This window comes from Vitis riparia, chromosome 12 (assembly GCF_004353265.1).
Source record: "Vitis riparia cultivar Riparia Gloire de Montpellier isolate 1030 chromosome 12, EGFV_Vit.rip_1.0, whole genome shotgun sequence".
Classification (NCBI taxonomy): Eukaryota; Viridiplantae; Streptophyta; class Magnoliopsida; order Vitales; family Vitaceae; genus Vitis; species Vitis riparia.
The window spans coordinates 524,191-543,851 of record NC_048442.1 but is presented as its reverse complement, the minus strand read 5'-3'; the positions used below and the strand labels follow the sequence as shown (position 1 = coordinate 543,851).

Sequence of the window (19,661 nt, the reverse complement as noted above, 5' to 3'; positions counted from 1 at the left end):
TCAACCGATTGGGGAACCGGTCGACCGGTTTCCTTTGTCCGGTCGAGGTCCGGTCGAGGGAGCACAAAAACTTCTCTCTCTCCCAGTAGCTTTCTCTTCCCGGTCGAGCCTCACCCTTGTCCGGTCGAGGCAACGGTAACCTGCCATGCATTAAATGCTCCAACGGCTAGTGATCCGGTCGACCCTTTGCTCGTCCGGTCGAGGCTACTTTCTGTTGTTTTTGTCTCCCGAGCTTAGAAACCTATAAATTGAGAGCTCCTCTTCATTTATGACTAAGGGAACAATTGCATTCAAAGCCTACCTACCTGTTCTTGATCTAAAAGCTCTCATTTTCTTTCTTAGTGCATTAAACCATCACTTGCATATTATTAGTGCACTCTTGTAATTCATCCTAACTTTCTCTTGTACTTGAGCCTTCCTTAAGCTAGGTTGAGAGTTTCATCCTTGTGTAAACTGAGTGTGAAAGCCTTCAAGTGGTTCAAATCTTGAAAAGATTGTGTAAGAGCCCATTAGAGCCGAAATCCAAGTGTAAGACGATTGAAAGTTTGATTGAAGCTTCAAGTTAGTGGAACCCTCACTCGGTTAGGAGATTGAGGAGAGTGGACGTAGGCAAGGAAGTGTCGAACCACTATAAACCCGAGTTTGAATTCTCTAACTTTATCTCTTTCCTTTATTTATTTTGTGCATATATTATTGTGTGGAAAAAGATTTTGAAAAACCCAATTCACCCTCCCTTTTGGGTATTTTCCTTAATTATTCATAGCCTTTGTTTTATCTGTTTTGAAATAAGTGTGAATTTAATTCCATAATTCCGAATAATGGAAATTCATGGGATTAATTCATGCAAAAATAAACTGGGTTTTGGTGAGATCCAACATGTGTGATTTCTCATTAATTGATTGATTGTCATGCTTGATTGGTTTGATTTGTGACATGCATGCGACTATTCTGTGTTTGTTTACTAACCTTTATTTTCCATGAAGCAATCAACTCATCAGGTACACTCTCTGCCTTTCTTGTTCATCTGATTATTTTAGATTGATATTCTTTTGGTGTTCATGTTTGATCGATCAATTGTCATATTTGCCTCATTTTATTTAGTAGAGACCCGTTTTAAGGGCTTAAAGGGGTGTTATAGTCTCTTGTCGTACCTTTCCAATAGGTAACTTGACATTTGGACCCAGATTTGATTTTTCGTAAACCATCTTTTCCAAATAAAGAGTCATACTTAGAGTTTTCTTTTTTATTTTATTTATTATTTAAAAACAAAACAAAAATAAGTGACAACTTCAAATCATTTTTAAAAAAATAAATCATTTTCAAATAAAAAACGAGTTCGCTATCGAGTAAAAGCACATGAATAGAAATGCGAGGTCCACAATTTTATTTTTAATCATTCCTCATATTAAAAAAAAAATGAAAACAACTAATATTTATATTTTTAATTTGTTTTTATTTTTTTGTTAGAGAGAATATAAAACTATTATCGAAAACAATTTCGAAATAAGCTCAATTCGTTTATCATTTTTGTGGTGAAACATATTTTTTTTTCCTTTTTTGTCCACCGTGAACCATCTTTTTGGTTTTTTACACGACATAGCTGACATAAAACTATTTTGAAAAATAGTTTTCAAATCCGTCCTAAATTTAAAATTAAGAAATAAAATAAAAAATAAAAAACATTTTCGACAAAGATAGAGTGATGATGATGGAAGCGTTGCTTTCAATTTTAGTGGGCGTAGTCCACCGTGTAAAGTTGATATGGGAGCAAACGAATTAATGACCCATCCTAATAAACAAGTGGATGTGGCTGCGTGGCACATGTGCCTAAAGTGGAAGCAATGGCTCCTTATTTTAATAATTTTTGGACACCCCATAAGCTGGTCGGTCCAATTGTAAATTATTCATTTTTTTAAAAATAATTTTATTTTTTCAGTTTTGTGATTATTTTTAAAATTATTTTAACTCTCATTAGTGAAAATTTTAAAAAATCGAAAGAATAATTTTCTATTTTATTTTATTTTTAAAACTTGTTTCTAAAGAATAATTTTATTTTATTTTTAACATGATAAATCAATCATTGTTAATATATATTTTTATAATATTTATAAAAAGTATAATATTATATTATTAATATTCGTATTTTATTAAAAACTATTTATTTTTAATTTATTGATATATATTTTTTTACGTTAATTAAATTTACTTTACATTATATACAAAATCAAAATTTATTTTTTAAAAACAACTAATCTAAAAAAGTTTTTATTAGCATTTAAATTTTTGAAAAGTATTTTTAAAAATAACTTATATTAGATAATCAAGTGGAATTTCATTTCCATTTGAATTATTTTCGATTTCATTCTCATTATCATTTAAGTTATTCAAACACGAAAATGAATGAGATGTCTATTTCCACTCTTTATTATAGTGTACCAAACATGCCCTACGTTCAATGTCAAGTTCATATATCAACAAAGACATTGTGAATTCTATGATGGTTTAAAAATATGAAAAATAAAATAGGAAATTAACTATGATATCTCACGGATAAATGAGAAAGTTTCTGACATTATATAAGTATGAACTCTTTTTAATTCTGTAAATGTTTTTTAAAGCTGTGAGGATCCTTTTGAGCCCATAGCGGATAATATCTATAAATTGGGTGCAAGTTGTTATAAATAGTATTAAGCCAATCTTTGACCCCATGTGTAGAGTTTGTTTGACCCTATATATGATGTTTGTTGTTTGATTTCATAGAATACAACAGAGATGTGATGTTTGGATGGGGGGTGCTTGTGATATGATAAATGAGAAAGTTTCTCGTACTATATAAATATAAACTTAGACATAAGGGTCTATTTGGGATCAAAGCGAACAATATCTATACGATTGGTTCCAGGTTCTTACATTAACCTTCAACAAATCAAAACAAAATAGATCATAGAAAATTGACTAATATTAAAAAAAATTATTTTCTCATATTTAGTTTATTATAAAAAATAATTAAAAATAGTCACAAATTATATATTTTAAGTGAGTTAATATTATATAATAAAAAAAAGCAAATAAAAAAGAATGTAAAAATAATTTATTAACTTATTTTTTATATTATTTTTAAAAATATTTTAAGAATAAAATATTTTTATATATATTTAAAACTCATTTTACTTGTATTTTAATTTTCCATATAAAAATTAAATAAAATTTATAACTAATTTTAAATATACGCAATCTTAAAACCACGTTTCTTCGATGTTTTCCTTTCATTACTTAAAATAAAGGAAATCAAGAAAAAAAAAAAAAAAAGAAGAAAAAAAAGAAGAAAAAGCATTAGGTGCGAATCGCACCGTACACGTGTCAGAAAACCCAGAATCACACAAAGTCCCTGAGCCCACCCGTCACTACACCGCCAGAGGTACAGTTGTGTGTGGCTGTCTCGATTTCTCCGCCCCCTTTTCCAAATGCTGTTCACCTGCCATTGCTTCTAAATGCCCCGTCACCTTCGTCATTTCCAATGCTCCGTTCCCGTCTCCTTCATTTTCCTTCCTCCCAAATACCCCCTACTCCATTGATTGATCTCTCCACCATCTAATACCCATTTGAGTTTGCCTCGGTTTTCCATCACAGAGATTCACCATGCCTCCCATGAAGCTCAAGCAATCTCCCTCGCCGCAAACCCTAGCCACATCACAGGATGCGCGGTTGCTTGCTCGAGAAACGCTGCGCATCAGCGCGAGTCTTGCTTCATCGCCGGCGCCGTCCGCGGTTGCGTCGTCTCCGGAAGCTCGTAACCTTGGGATTGTGGATGAGCAGTTCGTGGACGCGAGTCTGAGGTTGATTTGCTGCGAGGAGATCAATGGGCGGCGGTGGAACTACGTGGTTGATAACGAGGGCGGCAATGGTCAGGGCAGAAACGGCTCTCTGCGCGCCGTCTGCTCGCAGACTCCTCAGGCTCCGGTTGATGTAATTCTGAATTCGATTGCTTTTCATTTTATTGTTCATTTCTTGCTTTTAAATTTGATTAATTTATGTTGCTTCAAGATGTTGATGGGTCTGATGCTGGAATTTGAGTATAGAATCTTGAGCTTTTCACTGTTTTATGCAGGAAAATTATTGAATTATTGATTATGGTCATGCATTGCTTACATTCTAAGCAATTGTGAATATAAGAAAACTGAAAAATTTTCCAAATCTTTTTCCCTGCAAATCAGTATTTTTTTTGGCATGTTATGGTCATTAGTGGTTAATATATACATTTCATTCATGATTTGATTTCTGTTGTGTTGCCTACATTGCCGAAGATGCAGATGTGCTAATAGGTTTTGATCACCCGAAAAAATTTATGCTTTAGTAATGATTAATCATTAATATAAATCAAGATTGGTTATTACATATATCAATGCAATTTTTAAAATTTCGGGTAGCTCTAAAGCATGGGTAGCTCTAAAGCATAATAAGAATGCATGGTCTATAATAAAAATAAAAAAAATCATTTTTTTTAAGAAGATCATCTATTTGATTTGGGGTTTTGTAATTGTTAATTTTATTCATAAATCAATGTCTATTTAATCATAAGAAGAGATTGAGATTTTGGTATCAAAAATTAGGGAGAGAAATTGCGGTCGGTTGGAAACAGGGACACTTGGGCAATGTATGATATTTCCAATTGTATGGGGTGGACAGGTGTATGTTTTGTCCTTTTCTGTTGAAACACAATTACATTTTTTTGTTTTCTTCGGTTATCGGAAGATAGAGGTTTACGTTCATGTGCAGCTTGTGAAGTCAGCAGTAATGTGGCTTATATGCTAAATTTGGTGTGCAGGAGTTGATGTCATTCATAAGATCCTATGTGGTGCCCGAGGGATTCCCGGATAGTGTTACTCCTTCATATGTGCCATACATGTCATGGAGAGCTTTAAAGGTATTCTCTTACGTTTGGTGCTATACCATAAAGGCGGGCTTTTTTAGGAAATGAGAGCCATCTCATATTTGGAGAACACGGATATTATGAATATTACAAAACATTCTACGTCTAATTTATGTGAAGTGGGGTTGCTGCCCTAAAATACAATACTGATGAATTTCATGTTCATTGTAGCACTTCTTTGGCGGAGCAATGGGTGTTTTCACAACACAAACACTTCTGAATTCAGTTGGAGTTTCTAGAAACCGATCTGCTCCTGGGGCTGTTGCTATCAACTGGATTCTCAAGGTGCACATGACATCTGTACATTTGAAATTAGCAAATAATCTAATTTCATTTTCAAAAAACAAGTTTTGTTGGTCTTCTAACATGTTATTATCCTTTTTTTGATAGGTACTAACATGTTATTATCCTATTGGTCATGCTATATTAATATTAGTTTTTCTAGGAATGCCCTTGTAACTACAATTTTATTATCATTGTGGAACTATTTTTGGGAAGCCTGATTGCTTGCCTTATTTTTTTCCTGTGGAATCTGGCAATAGTAATCTCATAAAAGAAAATTAATTGATGCATGTTTAGTGTTTATTCCCTTATTTTAATGGATAAAGAGTTGAAAGTTGAAAAAGGCCAAAGGGGCCACAATCAATGCATACAGAGAGTATTCTCAAACTGTGCCATATCAAGACTCCAAAGAAAAGCAAGAGACAATAAGATTCTTTCTCCCAAAGTATGACCCAAGTTGCTGATGGAGGCACCTCCCCCGCCTGAATACCCTACCTCAGGCCATGCTTATACCTAGTGTAGTAAAACTTCCTTCAACTTGGAAATACAATTGAAAGTTCTGATATATTCTCTCTCCAGATGCAGCCAGCTGGAAAAGGAGGGATGGTACCCCTAAATCTTTCTCCTGTTTTTCTTCATTGATTTACCACGTCAACTGAGGCATAGCTCCTCCTATGGCTGTTTTGCTTATTATCATTTTTTATAAATATTTCCTGGTTATCATTACCTCTCAACAACTTGTGTAATTTAGTTTCCTTTGTATCTTTGGCCTTGTTGGAAGATTATATCATCTTGGTCCCTTGTAGAGGAGAGTATGGTATCTATTATTCTCTTCCGATCACAAAGAATGATTCCACTTTTAGTCTGCTATTTTAGGACCAAAACCTTAATTACAGTGGTCCCGCCTGCTCCAACTCAGCTCCAGTATGAGATGGGTTTTGTTCATGAGGAGAGGAGCTCTCTTATCCATCATGGGTCGGAATAAACTACTGTTATTCATCTGCACCTTTGCTGTCTTTATTTTTATCTTTTAGTTTTTCTGATTCAACTGAACTCAATTCACTAAAACCATGACTCGGGAGATGAGCCTACAGGTTGGGGTTCATAGATGAGCTTCAGGAGATGTTATACTTGTATAAGTTTTTTTGTTCCTTTTGTATAGCCCTCCTTGTATAGTGGATGTTTCTTCGAGTCTTTTGACCAGTTTTGTATATCATGGGGAGGATTTCTCATCCTTCTCTTGTTTTTATTCACTTTTAATTAATACATCTATTATTTTTTATCAAAAGAAAAACAAAGAAAAAAAAACCTTGACTTAGCTACTTGGGTTCAGTCATGTGAATCCTTTCTCATTTATCTTCATATTGAGCATATTGTCGTAAATCCTTGGCAATCTATGTCTCTTCTCATTACTTTGACCCCCTCCTTTTAGGCTTCCTTTTTATCATTTCTTTTTATTTCAGCTTGAATCAATTACTCCTCCATGTTGGTGTAATGATGGGTCTTTGTATCACATAGCCAACTATTTTAGATGGCTGTATCTCATGTTGTCTCAAAAGTGTCACCTTGAATTTCTAGTGATGAATTTACTTTTGTTCTAATTTTTTCTTACATTGCCATTCATCCATATTGATGTCCTATTTTTGGTTAAATTTATGCTTAATAGATAATTTTCTATAACTTTGAATTAGATGTAGGCAATGTTTTAAAAGGTTATAGGTGGTGTTGAGGTGTTTTGCCCAAATGACTTGAAGCATAAGCTTTGAGGTGGAACAAGGTGTAACCGTCCACTTAAAAAAAAAAAAAAAAAATCAGAAAAATACTAATAAAATCACATGAAAATTAAATAATAAGAAAACCTTATAAATCATAATAATCAAATTAATTATAAGTAATTTTCAATTTATATATATATATTTTTTGATAAGTAAACACGACATATATTAACACAAGGCAAAAAAACCACATAGCATACATGGAGTATATAGAGTGGCAAAGGCCTCACAACCAAAAAGAGACAAAAAACATACCAACCCTTACTTGGAGGCTAACCACTCCAAGAAGCCTATTAGGGAGCGTGTCTCCACTCCACTATACAATTTTGCCCAGCCTCACACATTACAAACAAAAGAATTTTTAAGTTTCTGAATAGCTAATCCCCCCCTCCTAAAAGCTAGTCTATTCCTCTCCTTCCAAACCGTCCAAAAAATAAATAACGGAATGGATCTCCAAATTTCTTTTCTTTTTTTACCCACAAAAGAGCCCTTCCAGCTGAGTAGAACCTTCTTTACACTTTCTGGAAAACCCACTGGGCACCGAACAAACCAAGAACAATCTCCCACAACACTCTGACCACTGTACAATGAATGAGCAAATGATTTACATTTTCCTCTTTGCTACCACATAAAAAGTATCGATTAGGAAGCTGCCACCCTCTCTTTTGAAGTCTATCAAGGGTAAGAACCTTCCCCCAAACGGCTTCCCACGCAAAGAACGCTAGTTTAGTTGGGACTCTATCCACCCAAATGCCATTTTTGGGGAAAACAGAGACAATGGAGCTGATCAACAAGCTGTACGCATTCTTGACCCCAAACTGCCCGTTTTTTCCTCCCTTCCAAAAAACCAAGTCTTCCTCCAAGGTAACCCTTTGGCCCCTTAATGCTTGAAGTAATTCACCTACCAAATTCAACTCCTAATCGTTGAAATCTCTGAAAAACCTTAAATTCCAGCCTCCTTGACCAGAATTCTGGTCCCACATTTCTCCCATTGTGGCATTCCTATGGACAGCCACGGCATAGAGCTGAGGGAATCTTAGGGACAGCTCAGCACCCCCACGCCAAGGATCAGTCCAGAATCTGATTCTGGTGCCTTTTCCCACATTGAAAGCCATATTATCCCAGCACCAATCAGATTCCTTCAGAATTTCCTTCCAAATCCCGACACCAAACGCCCCATTTGCCTTCTTAGTCCTCCAACCAAGGCCCTCTTGCCCATATTTCGCCATGAGCACTTTCTTCCATAGCTCGTCCTTGGCCCGAGCGAATCTCCAAACCCATTTACCAAGCAATGCTTTGTTCAAGAGGACTAGCTTCCTCAAGCCAAGCCCCCCCTTCTCCTTACCCGCACACACCACCTCCCAATTTACTAAATGAGCTTTTCTTTCCATATTTCGCCCTCCCCACAAAAAGTCTCTTTGCAACTTTTCTAGCCTTCTTGCCACTATCTTAGGCATACGGAACAGGGATAGTTGATACAAAGGCATACTAGGCAACATACTCTTTATGAGGGTGATTCTTCCACCTTTGGAGATATACTGCCGTTTCCAAAGGGCAAGTTTCCACCTCACCCTCTCTTCCACCCCATCCCACACGGAAGATGCCTTATTTGGCGCCCCCAAGGGCAACCCCAAGTAGACTGAGGGTAACTGGCCTACCTTACATCCAAGCTCCACAGCCATCTCAATAATCTCTTCCACCTCCCCTACTGGAATAATTTCACTTTTAGCCAAATTAATCCTCAACCCTGATAGCTTCAAACCAACATAAGATCCAACTCAAATGAGTCAAGTGGTCCTTCTTTGCCTCACAAAAAACTATTGTGTCATCTGCAAAGAGAAGGTGAGAAATATTGGTAGCTGACCCACTACCCCGCCTGATGTTGCACCCAGAAATAAAACCCCCTCCACAGCCCTCCTAATGAGACCACTCAACACTTCCATTCCCATGACGAACAAGTATGGGGATAGGGGATCACCTTGCCGTAGCCCCTTAGAGCTAGAGAAAAACCCAGCAGACACTCTGTTTACCAGAACTGAAAACTTGGCAGTTGAGATACAACTCCACATCCATTCCCTCCACTTAGACCCGAACCCCATTTTTTGCAAAACCCTCATCAAGAAATGCCAATTAACGTTGTCATACGCTTTCTCAATATCCAATTTGCAAATTAGGCATTTCTCTCTCCTTTTTTGCCAAGAATCAATCACCTCATTTGCAATTAATGAGGCGTCCAAAATCTGCCTACCCATGACGAATGCATTCTGATCCGGGGAAACCACTTTTCCTATCACTTTTTTAATCCTATTGGCCAGCACCTTAGCCAATAATTTGTACAGCCCCCCCAAAAGACCGATAGGTCTGAAGTCCCCCAGTTCTTCCGCCCTTCCTTTTTTGGGTAAAAGAACCAGAAACGTGTTATTGAGGCTCTTGAGGAAAGAATTTTGCTCATGGAACTCCTCAAACATCTCTAGAATCTCCTCTTTCACGAACTCCCAGTAGCATTGCCAAAAGGCCACAGTGAAGCCATCCGGTCCTAGAGCCTTGTCCCCATTCATGTCCATTATAACCGAATAAACTTCATCCTCAGAGAAGGGAAGCTCTAGAATTTCCGCTTCTTGCTGACTGATCTGATTCAAGTTTATCCCCCCTATATCCGCCTTCCACTCCGAGTCTTCCGTGAGCAACTGTTTAAAGGCGTTGACAATCCCTGTCCTTACTTCTTGCTCCTCTGACAACCACACCCCATTGATTTTTATTATGTCCATGGAGTTCCTCCTTCGGTGTACCATTGCCATACGATGAAAATAACCCGTATTTCTATCCCGTTCCCTTAGCCATAACTCCCTTGATAACTGTCTCCAGTGTATTTCCTCCAGGTTTACCCACTTAGCATAGCCCTCTTTGGCTTCTTTTTTACTAGAGATTTCCTCCTCACTTTCCACCTGATCCTAGTATTCCACTTGCTGAAGAGTTGCAGATTTATAACATTCCAGTCTCCCAAACACATCCCTATTCCAGGTTTTTAAATTATGTTTAATCACCTTCAACTTTGTAGCCAACTTATAACTAGCCCTTCCTCTGACCGACATCCCCTGCCACCAGCTCCGTATGAGGTCTTTAAACCCTTCCACTTTAAGCCACATATTTTCGAACCTAAATGGTGAAGGACCTCTTCTTATGCCACCCCCCTCAATTAGAATAGGAAAGTGATATGATATGGCCCGAGGCAGTCTTTTCTGGATCACATTGCTGAACTGATCAAGCCAGCTGGGAGACACAAGGAATCTGTCCAACCTGGCCCAGGATTGATTATAGAGACCTCCACTCCAAGTATATGATCCTCCTTGCAGGGGGAGGTCAACAAGCTCGAGATCATCTATAACCTGAGCAAACCTCCTCATAGCTGAGGTAATCCTCCCTTGTCTACTTCTTTCCCCTTGGGATAGAATAATGTTAAAGTCACCCCCTACATACCAGAGTTCTCCCCAAATTCCTCTAATTGCCCCAGATTCATCCCGCAGGCTCTCCCTTTCCTCTTTGGTGAAAGGACCATAGACTCCTGTAAACACCTAGACTACCTCGTTTTCAACATTCCTGAATTTACAGGAGATCGAGAACTGGCCCTCCTCCCAATCCAAGATCTTCAGAGATCTTTTATCCCAGCAAATCAAGACACCTCCTGCCGATCCAGAAGCATCTAAAGCTCTCTAGTCTAAGAATCTTCCCGCCCTTAAACTTCTCACTACCCCTTCAGGCAGTAAATGAATTTTTGTCTCCTGGATACAAAACAAGTCCACCTTCTGTCTTCTAACCAAAGACTTGATTATTTTCCTTTCAGAACTGTCATTCGTTGACCCCCTCTGCCCTTAAGATGACAATTCTTCTTAATTTCCCCCTCATAATTGATTGAACTCTCCAGCCTCTTAAGCTCCCTTTCGAATTTCGATTTCACCAAATTACCTTTGCTGTGTATCCTTTCCCGCCTTTTCCTGATCTTGATCAAAAAACCCAAGATTTCATTTTCCAGGCCTTCTGTTGGAAATCCCAAAAGTTACTAAATTTGGCCAGACTGCTTTCCTCCCAATTAATATCCTTCCCGCCTCTGATTTCTTAGGGCTCAGCCCGAGCCGAATTCCACTCCAAGTTGTCTGCCTCGTTTGCGGCACAATTAACCTCAACCAAATCCTAGCAACCCTTACCACTCAATGTGGACCCTTCTGCAACTGCCAAACTTAGCATATTTCCTTCCTGAAGATTCTCCATCCTCGCCCCAGAATGGTTGTAAACACTCCCCCTCTGGAGTCCGACCAAAAGAAAAAGGAGAAGAATGAAAAGGCCTCGAAACCCTTAAACCCCAAGAGTTTAAATCAGACCCATACCTTGAGGCTTCTTCCACTAACGCACAGTCTGTCATTGAACTTTGGGATTCCAGCTGCTGCTTCCTCCTTTCATCCTTCTCTTGGCACTTTAAAAATTCCATCTCCAGGTTACACCCAAAGCAAGCCAGGTGGGCTGGGGAACAAAACTTCAAAGGGAGCCCTCTGTCATGGGGTTGGGCCTGAGAAGCCCCAGGACAGCCCCTAAGCAGGACTGAAGGCCCACAAGGCGAAATCTTTGACCCATCGGCGGCCCACCCCTTAGATGGCCCAACACCACTAGACGCAGCCCCCTTTAAAATAGCTAAAGGGCCTTGTGCGGGGGGGAGGGGGCCATCAGCCCACTTCAAACCCACGAGACCCTTAGCCAGGCCCGACTGGGTCAACCTAGCACCCGAAGATCCAGAATAAAGGCGGGTCACTGGCTCGGCCCGATATGGGCACGGTGTTCAAACTCTTCACTACCCGCCCCCCAGTCACATCATTTGAGCGAAGCTGCTCCTCGGGCCCCGTAGCTGTCATTTCTCCCACACGCAACCCAGCGCGTGTTACACCGTCATCCCTAACCTCCCCATCCTGTCGCCCAGGCCAGACTCGACAGTCCTCCGGTTTCTTCCTCAGCGACGGTGAGATCTCCCACCACAGAGACAAGGAATAGATCCCTTTCTCAACCCCGATCTCCAGCGAACTCGGTAGGTCATCACCACTCATTTTTACTAGAATCCTAGCCCACTCAAGCTCCTCCATCCTTTCCGTCTGAGGATCGACACCTAAAAACCCACCGCACGCTTCCCTCACTCTTCTCAAAATTGACGGAACCCACAACGAAATTGGGAGACCTAGAATCCTTACCCAAGCTTCATTCCTAGCTTCTCTCTCAGTTGAGCACCCTGATTTTGGACTCCATCTCTCCAAACCCATTTGAAGCCCTCCCACTGATCTCTTCCCAGAGGCGAGGACGTTTCTAGCTTCCTCCACAAATTCAATCTCCAGAAGAACACGTCCCTTTCCCAGCCTTGCCAAACTTAATTTTCCTTTCAATCCCCACGCATCTGCCACTAACCACCCTAATCTCTCCAAATCTTCTTCTCGTGCTGAACTAGGGTTCCAATTTCCTACCAAGCAATGTTCCAATCTGCTCAGATTTTTACTTATTTCCTCCCCCTTTACCTCTACTCTAACCCTCGTAATATCCCTGCTCCTTGGTCCCTTTGCCACTTCCACATACGACCTTCCCGTGGCCCTCTCTTCTTGCCTATTCTCCTTTTTATCAAAACAAAATCCCATATTTCGTAAGGACTCCACCATGGAAGCCCATCCCCCCTTCTCCCCCTTGCCTTTCGGAATGAAGATACTAAATCTCCTCTTCTCCATGTCGGTAACCCCTAAACGAAGGAAACACCCTGCCCTGTTGGCTTCTCTCACCAGGGAGTAACTTCTCCCTTTTTCCTTCCATCCCCTTTCCCATCTTCCTTCTTTCCCGTCCCTTATGCACTGTATCAAACCTTCTGTAAAAAACCTCACGCTCGCCGGCCCCAGACGGACCCAAGACGAGACCCCTCCCTTGCTTTCCACAATGTTAACTTGGATTTTGCCTTTTCTCTCCTCGACTCCTACTTCAAACACCTTCGATTCCACCACAAAGCTACTCCCCTTCCTTTTCCCACGATTCTCCGCTCGGCTTTCACCCTCATTGCCATCGCTCACTTGCTCACTCTCACTCTCTCTCATCGCTCGTGAATATTTTCTAATTTAATTCCTCTTTGTCTCTTTTACTCTCTCATGCCTTTATCGAATAATTTCAAAAATGTCGTCATTATCACTAGTAGTATCCTCCAATGTAATTGTTTTATTGTCCTCTCCATCAGTGTTAATGTTACAACTCATTTTTCTTTATCATCCGTTAATTATGGTGTTCCTTTTTCCTTTATCTATTAATAATAAGATAATAATCATATATAAGCTCAATCACTACAATGACCTATCCTTTGTTTCTTCTTCTCAATCTTTTCTTTTCCTTTCCATTTGAAGGGTTAATTGGTAGCCAACTAAGCCTTTATTTGTTAAAAGGTCTAAACCTTAGTCTTAGATGCAAGAGAAAATTTATAAATCTAACCAAAATACTGTAAAAGCACAACTCATTGAAACCAATGAATATTAAGGCTTAAAACTCTTATAAAATGTATGTAAAAAACCCATAAAAGCTCTAAACCCATCAAAACCTTTTGAATATTTGAGGCTTTAGCCTTAATAGCCTTGAGGCTTGAACCTCAAGGCTATAAGCCTCAACAAGGTGAGGCTTAAGCCTTGATTACCCTATACTAAGGCTATAGCTTCAAGGTGTAAGCCTCTATAGCCTTTTAAAACACTGGATTATAGGTCACTATCAAAGTTGTCCTGACATCTCATCATGAAGATCTGAATCATTTTTATAAATGATTCTTGTTTATGGGTTTTTGTATTATTTGCGAGGTTTTATTTTGAACTTCCTATCGTCCTTGACCTCAAACATTTTACTACTTGTATCTAGGAAAGAAAAATTTATCCCTAATCCACATTTATACTGACTGGCCAGTCAACCTGTTGTGTAGGCTTTTGTCAATGGTCCTTGACCGAAAAGTGTTCTATAGTAGACTCTGGCACTGTTCTTTTGTACCTTGCCTTACTTTCTCGGCATTTTTTGTTTTGCTTTATGGCCTTCTTTTTTCAGTTTGACTTTAGCTTCATGGAATAATTGCATTTGAAATGATATTTATTGAATTTAAAGTTACATTATATGTGCAGGATGGTGCTGGTCGTGTTGGGAAAATGCTTTTTGCCCGGCAAGGGAAGAAGTTTGATTATGATCTAAAACAGGTAAAATTAGTCTAAGCACTAGTTGATTTTGAAGTCAACTTTTACTGGACTGAATTAACATATATTATTCATTTTCTTAAAATTTGTGATGTGTTTCAGCTACGATTGGCGGGTGATCTCCTTATGGAGTTGGGTGCTGGGGTAGAGTTGGCAACTGCAGCTGTTCCACACCTTTTTCTGCCTTTGGCTTGTGCTGCAAATGTTGCCAAGGTTTGATGGTTTTCTTAATATGCCAGGTATATGTTGTCAAGTTACCACTGCTGCTTCATATTCGTATTTGTTTAATTGTAGAATGTTGCTGCGGTAACGTCAACATCAACCCGCACACCAATTTACAAAGCCTTTGCTAAAGGAGAAAACATTGGAGATGTCACTGCTAAAGGAGAATGTGTTGGCAATATTGCTGATCTGGTACGCTTGTTAAACTTTCAATCTCCAAAGATGATATGCATATATCAAGGATATGAATACGGGTTTGGGTGTCTGGAAAGCAAAATGACATATGACATGCTTTTGGAGCCTGAAATAGTTTTGACACCAGAATGTCATTGCGTGTGATCAAAGAAAATGTATGAAGATTTGTGTATTCAGAACCTAGCTGATGACTTAAACATTCTAGAACAGCTCTGTAAATGTGTATGGATGAAAAAAAGACTGAAAATTTTTCTAAATTTCAAATTATAGGAACCATAAAAATGATGTTGAGATACAGCTCAGAGGATTTCTTTCATTTTGATTTGGGGTTTGTTGTGTTGTTTGTTATACACACAAGCACATCTGAACACACACACATACAAGCTTTATTAGGTGATTAAATCCCAACCATTGTACTCATTTCATATAGGTTTAAGAAATAATTTAGGTGGCTCATGATCCCCTTGGTAAATCACCAAGTGTGCTAATGTGTGATTACGTCCAGTTACATGCCCTTTCTTTTTTCTTTTAGAAATAAAGTGTTCCTGTTATATTAATTGAACTGTTTCTATGTTAGGAATTTATGTTGTTGAGGAATTCTTTTTTTTTTTTTTTTTTCCTTCTGAGTACTGTTGTTTAAATCTTTTTGGAAATCTCTTTCTATTTTAATAAATAAAAAAATTGGTAGTCTGAATTGTTACTCTTTTTTTTTTTTTTTTTTTTTTTATCTTCCTATAAGAAATTTGTCATAGAACGTTTCAAAAAAAAAAAAAAAAAGGGAAGAAAAAATTAAGAAAAGAAGTGAAATGAGCTAATTATGCTTACAGGGAAATTTAATAGAAAGACTCAAGCTCAATTCTTGTTAGGAGTTTTGGGATTTTTTTAATCATCTTTAGTGCTTTTCGATACTGGTGCTGCAAAGTTGTTATTGTTATTAATTCTATTTATTTATTTTTTTAAGTATGAACATTGTATCATATTTAACATGTGTGTGTGTGTGGTAGATTTATTAGTGTAAAATGTAAATATTTACTTTTCATTTCAACTATTAAGACAATCTGTTTGAACTTGAAATTGCTTTTGGTAAGAATCTTATGTGTTTCCCTTGCATATTCTTCAATTTGAGTTCAGTAGTGTGATATTTTTTTGAGTGGAATGACAAACACTAGCGACTTGCCTTCACTTAGCTTTCCATGTGAAAAGGAGTGGCAGTTATTCTAGGAAATATCAAAAGAAATAATTGTTCTCACCTTTTCAGTCAAGTTCGTTTGTGTCAGGAGAGCATTGCAATGATGGTTAAAATGATTCAATGCGTGGGAGAAAGTATGTATATGTAAGATTGATTGAGAAGAAACATATGAATTGAGGATGACCTTGATAGTAATTAGGATTATCGAATATATACTTAACATGAAACATATGCACACTACATTTCTTGGGAAATTAATCAACATTGTAGCGCTCTTAATCAAACAACTATTGTGTGTAGTGTTGTGTGGCTTTGTTGGTTATGTTTCACTTGATGGAGGAAATAAAATGCAAACTGAACCAAACTATGAATTGTGGATTAATGTAATATTAGGCTGGTAATTATATTCTGTTCTCTGGTGTACACTCTTAAGCATGATATATTTCTAACTCGAATTTAATGTGAGTAACCCTTCTGTTTTGTGAAGCTGGGAACTGGACTGAGTATCATGATCTCCAAAAGAAATCCGTCACTGGTGACCACATTTGCACTCCTTTCATGTGGATATGTCTTAAGTTCTTACCAAGAGGTTTGATTTTGTATGAGCAGTAAAATTCCTTTTTCTTTTTTGTATTTTTTACCAAATCACTCCCCCCCCCCCCCCAACACACACACACACACACATATTGAATTTCTAATCTTGTTTGTTAAAAGTTGATACTTTTGCTAACAGCTAATTGCTTCCATATGGTCTTTTCCAGGTAAAGTCTGTAGTGTTGCATACATTGAATCGTGCTAGATTTTCTGTGGCTATAGACTCTTTCCTTAAGACAGGTTAGGATGGTTTTTTTTTCCCTTAAAGATTCATTTTTCTCCTTAAGTTACCATGGTCTTATGGTTCTTTGATTAAATTCTTACTAGAATTCCTATACGTGAGCACTATATGGGCATTTTCATTAATCTAATGGCTTAATTGTGCTATATTTCCTTTTGCAGGGCGAGTACCCTCATTGGAGGAGGGCAATATGAAGGAAAACATATTCAGTTTTCCATGGTTGGAAGATAAACCTATTGTTCTTGGTATGTATGGGAATTACTGTTTATTCTTTTCCTTGTGAGTCATGATGCTTTGTTCTCCTCTGATTCGGTTTCCATGCATTCAATCTAACGTTTTGGCAGGATCCAGATTTAAGGATGCTTTCCAAGATGCTGGTTCATATCTCTCCATAGAGCCTCTGTTTGAGGTATACTCCTTTTAGGCACAAATGTATCTCTGGAATGGGAACCTCTCTCTTCTCTCTCTCTCTCTCTCACACACACACACACAGAAGGACTGATTCAGTAAAATCCTCTTTCTTAAATGTGTAATTTCTGTCACTTTCATGTGGAATGTGTATATCCTCTTTGTTGGTTGGTAGAAAGAGAAACATCTAGTGACATTTAAACCCCTCTCCTCTCTCTCTCTCTCTCTCTCATGTGCGTGCACACACACAGATGGATTGAGTAATATCCCCTTTAAATGTGTAATTTCTGTCACTTTCATGTGAATTGTTTATATCCTCTTTGTTGGTGACAGAAAGAGAGATATCTAGTGACATATAATCCTTCGAAGGGTAAAGTGTATGCGTTACTGAAGGATCAGGCAAAGTCAGATGACATTCTAAAAGCTGCTTTCCATGTGAGCAATTTGTAGATATACATTTTTTTTTTGTTTCCTATACATATTACAGTGATGAGTAAAAATTTTTCTTCACATATTTGGAATTAAGATGGATTTAACTTCTGCAACAGGCGCATATGCTTCTGCATTTTATTGTTTCATCAAATGGGAGTGAATCTTTTCCTACGAAGCAGCAGGACTATGATTCTACACATCTTATGCCCTCAACTGCTGATCTTGCAGCTCATATTGCGGAATCATGTAAAATGGTCTCCACTTCGTATGGCCTTTTCAAGAGTAAAGCTGCTGAACAGGTAAGTAGAAATCAAGATGTCATGATCTTCATTGTAGAGTTATGTGACTCATAGTTAGTTTGTGGCTGTGTCTATTCCCATTGCCAGCTTACCGTTGGGTGTCTTTTTTGATGATGAGCTTTCCGCCCCACCTAATAGGAAGCTTACTCTTGTGGTACCTTTTCCTATATTTCTTTTGGAAGTTTATGACAATTCCTGACAATGTCAAATATGGCATTTATGCTGTAACTGAGAGATTGTGAAATGAGTGGTCCCGGTTGATATATAGCCCCAAATAGGCTTCTAGAAATTACTGTAGCAGTCATAGTACCACTGGATTAAAAAGTGTGGAAGTAAAAAATAAATGTGTCATTTTCTATTCAATATTGCAGCATTACTATATGGGTGGCTACAGAGAATATGCCCATACGGCCTGTTAGAAGTTATCCTTTGAGCTGCCTGGAGATAATGCCCAAATGACACCTAGGCACCTGGGAAATAATTGTGTCTGGTCATTGTAGTTGAGAAGCATATGGCTTCTGGCTTCAACTGGGCCAACTTCAAATACTAGCCTACTTAACACCAAAGCCTCTTCCCATCAGCAAGCCATGAAGCTTATGTTTTGTATTTCAATGTTGCTGACATTACTGGACGGGTTATGTTTTATGATGATTCTCGAAATGCTATAAATGGTTATGCCTTTTTTCTAACATTCACTTTATCTGACTTCTTGTAGGGGTGGACAATGTCGGAATCACTTCTTAATCCTGGCCGAGCTCGGCTTGTATTAACTGGTTAACTGGAAAGTTATGTTCAAAACTCTTAAATTTCCATTCCGAGTTGGGCATGCCATACCAAGTGCTGAGACTACCACTGATACTCTCAAACTGTTCCACAAACAAAATCATGAAGGCATGGAATGAAAGTGCACATTACACCAATGGGACCATGGGAACCATGGCATTATAAAGCTGGTCAGTTCTCTGTATTGAGCACCCAATTCTGTCTCAGTTCATGCTCTCTGCTCAATCCAATACATATTAACTGCTTTTGCCTGCCTCCTATATGCCGCCACAACTTCAGACGAAACAGGCTGTTATTATGAATGTAATACTACACAAATACACATCAACTTCATTTGGTCTTTTGAATAGGTTTTGGAGGTCTTCTGGTTTGTGCCCTTCTTGTTTTAGGGTTTTGGGGTTTTAAGGTTTCTATTTTTGCCAATTTTCCTCCTTTGAAGTTTTAACCCACTTTGCCTTGTTATGTTTAGAGAGCAATGTAACCTTTTTTCTGATATCAATGATATTCTTCTTTACCCAAATTCCAAAACTTGATTTATAGGATTGAAATCTCAAGATGGAGAACTATCTATCCATGATGTGAGACACTGTTATCCTAGAAGTCTGAAGAAAAGGCCAAAATGCTACCCTCCATAACGCTAAGGACAAGGGTCTCACGGCATGGACAAGGGCTTCAAAATAGTACTCCCATCAGTTCAATTGACTTACACACAGTCACATCCACTCTTTGTCCTAGCTGTCTGCTGCATGCCTATCACACTGTGTGAGTCTGTTTCTATACTGTGAGGAGCGGTTAATCCTCCTTTATTTTTTAATCAGCACCAACCACTGATTTGTCTTCTTAAACTACCTCATCATTGTGCTTCTCCTACAAAGATTTGGGTACTTAACTCTCTGTTATCATTTAAATGTTGGTTTGAGATGCTCTCTCTTTGTGGAAGATTGTAAGGTAGTACTTGGGGTTAAATGTGAACCCTTCAATGAAGGTACAAACAAATATAAGTTTAAGGTATAAACAAATAATTTTTTTTTTGATAGACAAAGAGATAAAATTAAAACATGTCAAAACAGGGGGCACTC

General features: G+C 38.2%; 1 protein-coding gene across 1 annotated transcript; it reads left to right on the top strand.

Moving 5' to 3' along the window:
* The first annotated feature begins 3,435 nt into the window (after window positions 1-3,435).
* On the top strand, window positions 3,436-19,102 carry LOC117926757 (protein root UVB sensitive 6). The gene is made up of 13 exons (XM_034846043.1): window positions 3,436-3,966; window positions 4,826-4,924; window positions 5,102-5,215; window positions 14,151-14,222; window positions 14,322-14,432; window positions 14,514-14,633; window positions 16,313-16,414; window positions 16,587-16,659; window positions 16,822-16,905; window positions 17,005-17,069; window positions 17,402-17,503; window positions 17,617-17,799; window positions 18,515-19,102. The coding sequence occupies exons 1-13, from the start codon at window positions 3,640-3,642 to the stop codon at window positions 18,575-18,577; spliced, it is 1,515 nt and encodes a 504-aa protein (XP_034701934.1). The 5' UTR covers window positions 3,436-3,639; the 3' UTR covers window positions 18,578-19,102.
* The last annotated feature ends 559 nt before the right edge of the window (window positions 19,103-19,661 follow it).

Excerpts from the sequence above, each read along its gene's own strand:
- LOC117926757 (XM_034846043.1), top strand. The coding sequence starts at position 3,640 with ATGCCTCCCATGAAGCTCAAGCAATCTCCCTCGCCGCAAACCCTAGCC. Across the intron at positions 14,634-16,312 it reads TTGGCAATATTGCTGATCTG|CTGGGAACTGGACTGAGTAT; the intron begins GTACGCTTGTTA and ends TGTTTTGTGAAG. Across the intron at positions 16,906-17,004 it reads AGATAAACCTATTGTTCTTG|GATCCAGATTTAAGGATGCT; the intron begins GTATGTATGGGA and ends ACGTTTTGGCAG.